The 12,717-nt window shown below is 38.1% G+C and overlaps 2 protein-coding genes and 1 non-coding gene across 3 annotated transcripts in view; 2 read left to right on the top strand and 1 right to left on the bottom strand.

Moving 5' to 3' along the window:
• The window catches only part of LOC109220811, a gene marked incomplete in the record, with an annotated part of 15,644 nt that extends 8,997 nt beyond the window's left edge, over positions 1-6,647 (bottom strand). The window contains 4 exon segments of the mRNA XM_019385278.1: positions 185-244; positions 5,228-5,290; positions 5,369-5,738; positions 6,043-6,647. Coding sequence (XP_019240823.1) covers positions 185-244; positions 5,228-5,290; positions 5,369-5,371 — 126 coding nt within the window.
• A 363-nt stretch (positions 6,648-7,010) lies between these two features.
• Positions 7,011-7,082, top strand: TRNAH-GUG. Its single transcript has one exon. It is a non-coding gene; the product is annotated as a tRNA-His (tRNA).
• A 3,442-nt stretch (positions 7,083-10,524) lies between these two features.
• Positions 10,525-11,219, top strand: LOC109220810. The gene is made up of 2 exons (XM_019385277.1): positions 10,525-10,559; positions 10,648-11,219. The coding sequence occupies exon 2, from the start codon at positions 10,668-10,670 to the stop codon at positions 11,217-11,219; it is 552 nt and encodes a 183-aa protein (XP_019240822.1). The 5' UTR covers positions 10,525-10,559; positions 10,648-10,667.
• Positions 11,220-12,717: the final 1,498 nt, after the last annotated feature.

Below are 12,717 nucleotides of genomic sequence, written 5' to 3'. Positions count from 1 at the left end.
GAACTTCAGTAAAATCCTATGAGCATTTGAAGACCTTTCATTCATTCACTTCATCACTAAAATGAGAGTAGAATGACAGAATGCACAAAAACTCAATTGCGAACCTTAGGTTAAAATCACTTTAACCAAAATACAAACAAAAAAAAAAAAAGAGCAGAGAAAGCAGGGATTCATGATTAGTTACCAGTTTGCTCCACCGTAACTTAACTCTCATCACCGAGAACCTCTCCTTATTTCTCTTAATCTTCTTGAAATTCAACAACAACTCACTTTAGCACCCAATTGACGAAGTTGTCGAAGCATTCAATGAAAAAGAGATAAAATATTGATATTTTTGTAACCAAAATAGAGATAAATATTTGTGAGTCAGCTAGGAAGGAGGTACTCGAGCCAGGCCAGTCAGTAAGAACACAGTTTAGGTAGCAGCAAAAAGTTCTTCTGGGTGACAGAAGCATTGTGATATACTTTAGGTTTTGGAAGATGCAATATATGTTATTTCATTGATCACCCTACATTTTAGAATTGTAAAACACGGAGAGATAGTAAACCCTTCTCCTTTGTCCGGGCTTGGGACCGGCTGTGATCCAGTAGTGTAACTGAAACATAGGCGGAGTTAAAAACTTGATTTTTCCCCGGTAGGCTAGTTTCACAAGTTGAACGAAAATTGTGGAAATATGTAACAAGCCTTTGTAATTTTAGATTTTTCACTGATTGGTCCGTGAAAATTTACACTAAGCATTTTGATTGTATATTGCACATCGAAAAATCATATCAAAAGACTAAAAGTTTAGCAAGCATTCGAAAGTACACAAGCCAACTTATTTAGTGCTTACGAAATTGCAGAGAAATTGTTTCAAGCCCCAAGAAAATCATTGAAATAAACAATGTATGGTGAATCAAGGAATATGAAAAACAAAGTTGTAGAGTTATAGGAGCGCTTTATGAATGATTTCATCATATACTATGTTATATGTAGACTGGTCATCATCGTTATCCACCGTAGATGGTCGGATTAATATTCTTATACGGCTTGAACTCTTTGCTCTCGATAAAGCAACATATAGCTGGCCATGAGAAAACAGTGGCTCACGTAAATAAATACCAACATAATCTAATGTTTGTCCTTGTGCTTTATTTATCGTCATTGCAAAACACAAGCGTACCGGAAATTGTGTTCTTTTAAATGGAATAGGTAATTTCTCATCATCTGAAGATAACAATGGTATTCTAGGAATAAATACGTGTGTATTTTTAAAATCACCGCTTGCAATTTTAGCGCTTATAACACGGCTCTTAAAATCACAGCATATCAGTCGTGTACCATTGCATAGACCTTCACAAGGATTTAAGTTTCGCAACAACAAAATGGGACAATTTTCCTTCAAGATTAATTTGTAAGGAGGCAAACCAGCAGGGTTTAATGAATGTAGAAAATCCTCAAACTGGCTTTGATCATTTGGTTCAACAGTTTCATCCATTGCAATAAATGTCTTGGCATCTTTAGGAAATTGAGCTATAAGTCTATCATTTATTTCATCAAAAAAGTCATTTTTTGTCGTCAAAATACACGAGGAGTTAAAAAACGAGAATCGTGAAAAGACGTATGCAAATCAGGATATATTATGTTGAATAAAAGATTCCAGCGATCTTTTTCAGTAATATAAGGACAATTAAAGAGCTCGGAATTTCTATTTTACCATCCATATTTGTCTTTTCTTTTCCATTTCCAATTCGCATCAAATATTCACAAAAAGAAGGATCAGTTTTCGCACGCATATTCTCTGATAATCGAAGTTTTTCAAGCTCATTCCATATTTCGGAGTTCAATATGCTTTCCCGAATGAAGTCTTCCTTTTTTCCACTTCGAACCACAGGAAGAGTTTGTCTAAAATCTCCTCCAAACACAACAACTTTTCCGCCAAAAAGTACATTTGTGTCCATTATATCTTTCAAAAGAGAATCTAAAGCTTCAATCATGTTTTTCTTGGCCATGGATACTTCATCCCAAACAATTAATTTTGCATCGCGAATCAAAGACGCCAATGAGCTTTGCTTACTGATATTGCAAGAAAACTTTTCATCAATATTAATTGGAAATTTAAAACGTGAATGAACTGTTCGTCCTCCAGGAAGAATAGAAGTTGCAACTCCAGAAGTTGCTGTTGCTAATGCTACAAATCCTTTAGATCTCACAATAGCTAATAAGGCACAATATAAGAATGTTTTACCACTTCCTCCAGGACCATCAATAAAAAATGCTCCTGATTTGTTAGCAAATACTCTCTGAAGGATTATGTCGTATGCCATTTTCTGTTCTGTATTTAATTTTCTATGCAACAGTAAGTCTTCGTCGCTCACAATGATGTTTCTTTCGAAATATACTTCCTTCGCTTCATTTGCCATTTTTGAAGACGTGATACTTTCTGAAACAAGGTCAAACTCATTAATATCACGGCCCATGGAATGTAATATATCATTGATGTGATTCAAGACAGTAAGGTGGATATCTTTTGCCGTTATATTGGCTAGGTTCTTAAAGTCTTCAGACATTGAATTTTCAAATTGTTTCCACAGTTCCCTTGGATTGTCATGGCTGCAATGTACTAATATTGTAGCAAATAAACGTCTTAAACTATAAGGCATTCGATAACATGCAACCTCTGACATACATTCAACTAAGTTGATGTCACAGTGCAACAACCCTCTTCTTTCCGCAGATTCTCTAAATGTGTCGCAACATATCTCGTTTACTTTTAGAAGATCTTCGTATGATTTTGGTGCTCTCACATTCATTAGTAATAATCTAAGGTAATATCTTTCTCCTTCTGTTGGATGACATGTTACAACGCAGCCAATAACATGACCTCGTTGCCGTCGAGTCCACATTTTGTAGGTAGATGACCATACGAAGTGTTGTGGAAAATCTTATACAACAACTTAAGTCTTTAGCTATCTTCGTTGTCTCATTCATCAAAAAAAATTCTAGTNGCATACTGTCTATTGTGTCAGTTTTTTTAAAGGAGACAAATTGTAGTCCATCAAGATGTAGCTGGAGGTGATATAACACTTGGAGTCATTTCATTGATAGGAAATGCAAATAAACGCCACATAGCTTCCGGAGGTGACACCCATCTAGCAGATTGATACTCTTTTATTTCATCTATTTGTATATTTGTGTTATCTTCGTGTAAGCCAAACGGAATTTTATCATGCCCTTTACATATATATTTGTATATATATTTCACAACTTTAATATCAGAGCAAACTTCCACATTTATATGACAATTATATTTACACAACAAATAAGGATTGTAAGGAACAACCCATGAGTTATCAAGAAATTGTTTTCTAACTTTTACAGATTTACCAGTGTTTCGTCTTCTATAAATTGGATATGAGTTCTTTCCTTTTGTTGTCTCATCAGCAAAGCTTTTAGGGTACTTAAATTTGCACTCATTTTTTTTCATACATGAATTTGTAGGATCTAAATTACCACAAGGCCCATGCATCATGTGTTTAATAACAAGCTTATGTAAGTAAGAGTATATCAGGATCAGGCAGCTCAGCACAAACAAATTTGTCATAAGCCTCAGGCGTTAATAATTTGTAGTCATCAGTAAGTATAATAAGGAAATGAGCATGTGGAAGACCTCGGTTTTGAAATTCTATAGTATACATATAAGCTGCAACTTTTCCAAATATGTTTCTTTTCAATATATCTGTTTTCATCTCTTCTACCTTTGCTCTGAACACTCGACTAATTAAATCAGGCCTATTTTGAGTTTCGTCTGTTGGGAACAAATGTTGCTTTATTTCGGGCCAAGAGGGATTGCATGTCATTGTCATAAATATATCAGGCTTTTCAAAATGTTGCACTAGCGCAATAGCATCCATATAACGTTGGCGCATATCTCTCGGACCACCCGTAAAACTTGTTGGAAGAAAGTTTTGTTTTCCTATCTTGGAAGCTTCTCTTTCGCAAGTCTTAAGATATCTAGAAGTCCTTGTAGTACATCAACCCGAAATAAATCTTGGTTAAATGAGGCAAAATCTAACCTCTGAGTTTCTACTTTTATGAATTCATCAACTGAATATTGTTGAAATAATCTACCAGAATGTAAAATGACGTTTTCCTCATTGTCTCTCATCTGGAGTTTGTAACAGTAGTATTCACGACAGGAAACATTATTTCTTTTTCATTTCCCCTTTTGCAAAACATCCGCTTCCATATCATAGTAGTCCATCAATTGAACACATGTTAGAGACACTCGGAAGTTGTTCGGTCTCATGGTAAGCTCGTTTTCTCAATTTATTTTTAGGTTGTACGATTTTTTGAAGTACGCTCAATGCCAACCGTTTTGACCATAGGAAAACTAAAAGTGGATTTGCAAAGGATCATTAGCACCATAGTAGTAATTTACTAATTTGGCTTTTTGTTACTTGAGAGTATAAATTCGAATATGGGGTGCGGAACTATTATTGTTCGTTTCTTGTTCTAGCCATAATGCTGCGACTTCTGACACAATTGGCAAGTTGTATATTCGTTGATCTAAGCCAGAGCCACATCGCAATGCAATATAAAAGTTTGATAATTCTAGGATATGTATAAGAGATTTCAAGAAAATACAATAAGGATTTATCTTCAGTATATCCATTAGCTTCTCAACAATCGATTGTTGAAGTATATGTGAAGAAGCCATTCGATTCAATATTTCTGTATTCTCATCACAAAAATACAGCTGTAAATTTCTTGGTTGACGATTTGGTGGAATTAGATCATTTATGAAGTGATACATTTGACCTTGTACTTTAAATGTATAAATTCCTTGGTTCCTTTTTGCTAGTGCTTTGTCGTAGTTCATCCAAGTGAAGTAAATGCAAACATATTGTTGTATAGTCTGAGGTACGTACGAAAGTGTTCATATTCTTCGGTATCGCCTAAATATAGATTCAAGAGTTCATTAGGCATTTCATGTGACATCAACTTAACTGAACCATTGCTACAGCAAAATGCTGGTCTTTCATATTCAAATCTTTTTGCTCCACGATATTTACAATTAGTTGCACCACTGGGTAGTTCCCTAATGTTCCAGTTCAAACCTATTATTTTTGATTTATAACCTATGTACATTAGTTGCAACAATATATCATGTTAGTGTTGAGAAGAGAGGAGCAGTAAATGTTGTTGTAACAGTAAATGTTGTAATAAAATTAAAGTGAGACAAACCTTTGTTTGTGACGATAGATGTCTCTGCATGATGTTGTTCATAGGGTGCACCAGAGCTGGAGCCTAATATACAAACAACTCAAGTTAATAAATTAAAAGAGAGTACAATCAAACTGAAACAACATATTTCCACTCACTTACCATGTTCAAAAACGGAGAAGTGATCGCTAATATTTTTTCCTTTGTCACAACCAGCTACTGGCCCAGCAATCGAACCTTTTTCAGGAAGGCAACACGATTCCTCTATTTTTAGTATTCTCTGTCCAGATAACTCAGTAGCAGCCTCAGAAGATGATGCTACTTCAGTATGTTCAACCAAGAGACCTTGGCTTGTCGACTCAATATTTTTTTATCGTCGTTGTGCTAAAAGCATTTCTTTTTTATCAGCTGACTGATTTGCATACACATCATGTCTCCTGAGATTGATTTTAGAAGCTCTTTCTGCTGAATACTATCGCTTCCTCTTCTGGAAGAGCCAGCTTGGCGCAATGGTTTTTTTATCGGTAGGCATCTGTATTTGAATAACCAGTAAAACTTAGTAAAGAAAGAATTGAAAACTTGATTAAAGATATTCAAGAAATTTTGGTAACACGGAGAAAAAGCAGATGTTATTACGACTGGCATGCTAAGTGAAATTCATAGACCAAAATCCTTTGAAGTTGAGCAAATATACAAACTTAAATCACAGATCCTTCTACAATTTTGAAAATAGGGTAATTCAGAATACCATCTTAACTCCAGAATAGAAATCAGTGCGATTAGATCAGTACAAAGGATTTGCTAAATGACCAGAATAAATGACCGGAATAAAATACCTCGATAAACATTTCATCTTCTTCAAAATACATACAATATTCAGAAATTTACCACATTAGTTTTTGATTCTATTAATCACATCAGTATCTCTTCTTTTATAGTTGTAGAACAGAGAGCAGGTATCAAGCTTCTTTCTCTGTTTTAAATGCTTTTGTTTTAATTCAACAAATCTGACGTGAGCCCCCTCCCTCCCTTTCTTTCCCCTTCCCTTTCGCCTTTCCCCCTCTTCTCCTTCTACTTATATCCTCTTCTTCCTCAAAATCAGGTGTTTGAACAACTTCTACGGCAAGCCTTAATTTCAATTTTCAAACCAATCCAAAATGTTATGTCCAAAAAAAGAAAAGATCAACATCAGTAATAGCGTTAAACCCATCAATTTTAAAGCAAAAACCAATAGAATTTCAGCTGATTTTTAAAAAAAACCATAGCGGTTACAAAATCGATTAACGGAGAAGGAGACCTCCAAATAATTACATAGTCACACAAGTTTTCCAGTTTACCCAAAATCACACAAGTTTTCCAGTTTACCCAAAATCATAATTAGGGATTAAAAGAAATTAGGGCTTTTAGCATAAGGATGAATTTTGGAGTGTAAGGGTAGAAATCTAAGGGGAACAAAGTCACAGAGAAAGAAGAATACCTAGCAGTAGTGATACGATCAGCGAGAAACAGAGTAAGGCAAACAATTAGATAGAAATTGAGAGGTAGCCTTGTCCTTCTCATCCTCAAATTGCAACCAGATTTCACGTGCAGCACTTTGTAGATGCAGACACGTACAAAAATTGTGGTACATGAAATGACCAAAAAGGGCCTTGGTCGGCAAGCTGGCAAGACAACGCCCAGCTGCTTCCAAGACTCTTCTATATATTAGAATAATAGGTATACTATTATTTTTATGCATTCACTGTAAGTTATGTTACATAACTTATATGATAAAAATATCGTATATTGAGAATATGAACATCAAGTGGCTGTAGTTTAGTGGTAAGAATTCCACGTTGTGGCCGTGGAGACCTGGGCTCGAATCCCAGCAGCCACAGAGTATTAATTTTTTCTGCTCTCTACCTTTTCAGTTTGGGCTTATCTTTGCACCTTCGTTTTGGGCTTCATGCTACATTAGTTAGGTCACTAATTTGGGCCTCTGAATCACGCAATCTGAGTACTCTTTACGTGGTTTAATCCATGTTGAATCCAAAGAAATCGCCATTATCACGTTAATATTGAAGAAAACTATCCAGGTTGGTCTTTCAAAGCAAGAATACTTGTAATATTATCTAGTTTATAAACTACTATCAATATCAGCCCAATGCTACCTATATTAGCATTAAATTCTTTTATTATTATTATACAACGTGACCTATCTGCTATGCTAGACGCCCTTAATTTGCCAACACCTTAAATTCTCTCGACTAGCCTAGAAATCCAACAATGCTTTTGCAAATAAGATAATTGATGACGAGCTACACTCCCAAAAATAAAATTGACAATAATTTTAGTAAGATTTTGATCAATTACAACAAGACAACTGAAGACGAATTAATAGTGTAAATGTTTATGGGAATCTCACAGAAATGTCCCAAATAAGTCCTAACTTACCAGCCTCTAGCCATTAATCATGACTTACCAAAACTAACCAATCACATATAGAAATTGAAAATCCAAATAAATAAAGTTCTTTCTCTCCAAAAATTACACGCAAAGATCTCCTTCAATATTTTTAAGCGTGATTAACAACATTAGATGCAAGACGGAAAGGAAAATTCATGAATGAGGCAGCAAATAAGGTGATGAAATACCAAAAAAAGAAAAATACAAGATTTCAAAAATCTAAGCAAAAAAGGACCCTTTTCAATGGGTACGGTTGAAATTCATTGAAAACATATAGATGAGTCAATATACAAAATTTGAGGAAGATTGGAGGTGCTTTGGACTGATTTGATATCGAAATTCGTAGTTAAAATCGAGTTAAAAAAATTCTTCTGCGACACATGTATCAAACATGTATCATGCATGTATCTTGCACACAGGTATACATGTGATACACATTTGATACAAATATGATACATATGTGATATACAAATGATACACAGTGTGATACAGATATCATTTTTTTTTCATGTTCATCTTCTACTTCGAATTTTCAATTCAAATCACCTCAAAACTCTACCAAAACATCCCAAAACTGAGATCCAAGCTCATTAAGATGTACCCAATCTATTCTAATAACACCCACTCAAAAGAAAGCAAAAATTTGATATTTTTTTGCTACAAATAACTAATTGGCTAATATTGATAATATTTGGCTAATATTAGTAATATCTTATGAATTGGCTAATTTTTGTAATAAGCTACTTATAAATGGACATAGCTGGTAGTTTTCAAATTTTTATCACATTATCAAGTTATCTAATAACCAATTACAAACTAATTTAATTATGGCCATTAAAGCTCGCTTGATCTTGAGTTTAAAATTTTGGGTTTTCAAAATTAGAATTTATTTCAAGTGGATATTATTGGAATAGATTGGGTATATTTTAAGGAGTTAGAATCTCAATTTTGGGACGATTTGATGGAGATTTAAATTGAAATTTGAGCCAAATTTGAAGTAGAAGATGAACATGGAAGAAGATGAGATATTTTTTTCGTTATGTACCCCTCGTATATCATTTGTGTATCTCATATGTATTAGATATGTATCCTTGTGTATTCCTTGTATATCCATGTATATCTGTGTGTGAGACAAAAATGAGATACATTTTTGTTTACCCTGGAATCCGGATAACAATTGAATTTATATGGGGTTTTAAGGATCCGTGAACTAAAAGATACAAAAGGTTTGGATTGAGGAAAATAAAAGATAAAGACTCAACAATTGCTGTTAAAGTAAATAATCGCAGAATATAATATTGCTTAGAACAATTGTGCTTGATAGCGTACAAGAATTGAGAGAGATGGTACTGTAGTGTAATGATTTTTCGATCCCCTCTTTATGGGGTCTTCTCCCCTTTTATACATTCTGATTAAGGGTAAAAATAAGGTAGGTAAATTAATTACATCGTGGATCCCTGTAATTACGCCTTAATGGCCTGAAGTGGTTGAGAAAATCACGTTTGGGCGAGATATCCGGCGACGCTTGGTTATCCGTTACGAGTCCGGCTTCCGACCTTGTGTGTTTCTCCATCCGGTGGTGACTCATATCGAGCTCTGCAACGGTCTCGAAATGACTCGACCTCGGTTGTTGACGTGGCCGTCGTTCTACCTTGCATCCAGGTCGGGTTCGATGGCCCCGACTTGCCCTGGACCGGACCCAACCCGGTCGGGCTCAAGCAAAAAAGGGTATCACCCAATACAGATAGTCCCCTCGTTTATTAGAGAGTAATGATAATAAACGATATGATCGGTGACGTGATGCCCGTGACTTATGGCCATACGCCAGCTGAAAAAGCCATCGAGTGCTCTGACCACGTCTGCTGCAGGCATTTAATGCTTCTCTTAATTATCTGTCGCTTCGTGTCTGTAACTTCGCGATTCGTGCCGCCGCCTCATGGGAAAAGTATAAACGACCCTTCCAGGTTCAACATTTCTTATCTTTCTCAAATTTTGCGTTGGTTGTATTTTCTTTTCATCTCTTCGTAAAGCTTCAAGAAATGGCGAAAACTTCACAAAGTGTTCCTTCTAGGCCAAGCTCGTCTGCGAGCCCCGCTAGATCTGATGAACCTGCGCCAGAACCCCCATTGAAAGCTTTTACACCGACTGGTTGCTTGGTATCTGCCGACTTCCAGGTTGAGAACCCATCATCGGTCCCGGGCCGCGGCGAACCGGCATCGGAGTATATCAGCCTAATCACTCCCGGTTGCCTAGACCGGGTGAGGGCTAAATGTAGATGGGAAGGGAAAGACCTGGTCGCCCCTTCCCGTGACGAGTCGATTATGACTCACGTTGAAGGGTATCTTAGTGTATATACATACCCCTTCACCTTAGGCCCCTTAGAACCCATTATAGTGGAGTTCTGCCGGCGGTACGAGGTGACCTTAGGTCAGGTCCACCCCTCGATGTGGCGGATCGTATATCTCTTTCGGTTTTTTGTCGAGAGAGTCGAGGGCGATTTTCCCTTTACCCTCGACCATCTTCTTCGATTATACAGCCCTCGAATATTTCGAGGGGGATTAATAAAACTGGCCCGCCGGGCTAGCAAACCCCCATTCTCCAGCATCGATGAAGACAAAGATCGAGGCTGGATGAGCAGGTTTGTCCGGATCAGGACGTCCGACCTGATTCCGGCTGATTGCATGCCATTTCCGGAGAGGTGGAACCTCAAACGTAAGTATTTTCTCACTGTTCATCTTTTAGAGTGTGTTTTCCTCAACTTCTCCCTTTTCTTGTGCAGCGGTGACCCAAACTCCAGCTGCCATCAAGGATCTGGCCGGCTGGGTAAACAAGATAGTGGCCCAGCGGCCATATTCGGAGCGAAACTGGAAGGAAATCTCCAAAGGTCGGTGGGAGGCGAAAAACCATGGTAAGCCTTCTTTTTGACCGGTAGCGCACCAAGTTAACGCATTTTTTCTTGTATATCGGGAATGCATCATAACCCTCGTGTTTTGCAGGCTTGCCCAAGGACGCGGAGATGAGGTCTTCAATACTATGCCCCCTTCCGGTTCCGGGAGAAAATAAAAGGCCCGGGGAGTCCGGTACGGACGAGCCCCAAAGGAAGATTAAGCGGACAAAAAGGGCCGCCCGCAAACTAAAAAGCCAAATCGTCTTGTCCTCCGAGGAGGAGGACGACAAAGAGGATGACGATGAGGAGCAGCCGGAGCTCGTCCGCCATCGATCCATTCGACCGGACCCCGAGCCGGTGGTCGATCCAGCTGAGGCTCCTCCCGAGGACGTGAGGGTTGAGGATGCTAGTGAACCCTCGGCCCCTGCGCGGGCGTCCCCGGGTACCGATCACCCGGTTACGTCCCCCCCGTCTTCCTCGACTTGGGGGCAGCTGCCGGACGACATCCCGATGATGGGAGGTAGCTTCGAGACCTTTTTTGATGGGGTACCCTCCGCCAACACTTTCGGGCTCGAAATCCCCCGGAAAGACCCCCAGGCCGAATCAAGTGGGACTTCGGCCGTCGACAAGCTTGTCGATAGGTTTCCAGCTCCGAGACCCTGGAATCCGGATAACAATTGAATTTATATGGGGTTTTAAGGATCCGTGAACTAAAAGATACAAAAGGTTTGGATTGAGGAAAATAAAAGATAAAGACTCAACAATTGCTGTTAAAGTAAATAATCGCAGAATATAATATTGCTTAGAACAATTGTGCTTGATAGCGTACAAGAATTGAGAGAGATGGTACTGTAGTGTAATGATTTTTCGATCCCCTCTTTATGGGGTCTTCTCCCCTTTTATACATTCTGATTAAGGGTAAAAATAAGGTAGGTAAATTAATTACATCGTGGATCCCTGTAATTACGCCTTAATGGCCTGAAGTGGTTGAGAAAATCACGTTTGGGCGAGATATCCGGCGACGCTTGGTTATCCGTTACGAGTCCGGCTTCCGACCTTGTGTGTTTCTCCATCCGGTGGTGACTCATATCGAGCTCTGCAACGGTCTCGAAATGACTCGACCTCGGTTGTTGACGTGGCCGTCGTTCTACCTTGCATCCAGGTCGGGTTCGATGGCCCCGACTTGCCCCGGACCGGACCCAACCCGGTCGGGCTCAAGCAAAAAAGGGTATCACCCAATACAATTTTGATATATGTGTCATAGGAAAAAAATATTAAACTCAATTTGAACTACGAATTTTTACTCCAAACAACTCTAAATCACTACTAATCTTCCTCAAATTTTGTATATCACCTAATTTATGTATTTTCACCGTATTTTAATCATATCCAACAGGGGTAGATCTGTTCTGATTAAGCATGTTCTTTTGGCTCTCCTAGTTCACTTACTAGATGCTATTTATTCACCAAAAGGAGTATAAATTCAAATTGAGAAGATGATGACAATGTTCAGCTAAGAAGAGAAATTTTCACGTAGCATCATAGAGCTTTGGCAACCTTATCCTGAAGTAGGAGCAAACTTCAAGAAATTACAAGGCACTTGTAATGCGTTCACTGTCAAACAATGGTGGAATTTCAGGACAGGGCACTCTCTTTAGAAAAGGTTCACTATGATTAAATACTGTTAGAGAATCCAACCCTTGACAAAAAAATGATAATTGAACTTCCTTCCTGATGCAAATGTGCAAAACCAAAGAGAAAGTTGATATACATATTCTATGGAATGTAGGTATAGTAGAGATAGACTTTTGGAATGATAATTGAACTTCCTTCCTTGTCACACCCCGAACCTGGGGAGGCGTGGCTGGCTCCCAGTGCCGTAGTGGCCCGATCGAACCACTATGTAACTCATTCATTCCTTTTATAACTATCATGGGCCAACATGGCCACAACTCGTAATGTACAATTGTAAGTGGACAAATGTTATATCAATGAACCATCGTTCATACAACATGAATACATATGGGCCGACAAGGCGACATACTGTACATAATATACCTGTGTCTACAAAGCCTCTAAGATTATTTGACATAAAATGGGACAGGGTACCGGCCTACCCATAATTCTGTAGCAAAACCCTAACACGGTGACTTATAGACTCGGCTGCACTCCGAATGAG

The sequence above is a fragment of the Nicotiana attenuata genome, unplaced genomic scaffold (genome assembly GCF_001879085.1).
Source record: "Nicotiana attenuata strain UT unplaced genomic scaffold, NIATTr2, whole genome shotgun sequence".
NCBI lineage: Eukaryota > Viridiplantae > Streptophyta > Magnoliopsida > Solanales > Solanaceae > Nicotiana > Nicotiana attenuata.
The sequence above is the reverse complement of the archived record's forward strand: the minus strand, read 5'-3'. Positions and strand labels throughout refer to the sequence as shown.

What these genes read in the sequence shown, in the direction of transcription:
- LOC109220810 (XM_019385277.1), top strand. Translation starts at nt 10,668, where the DNA reads ATGAGGTCTTCAATACTATGCCCCCTTCCGGTTCCGGGAGAAAATAAA.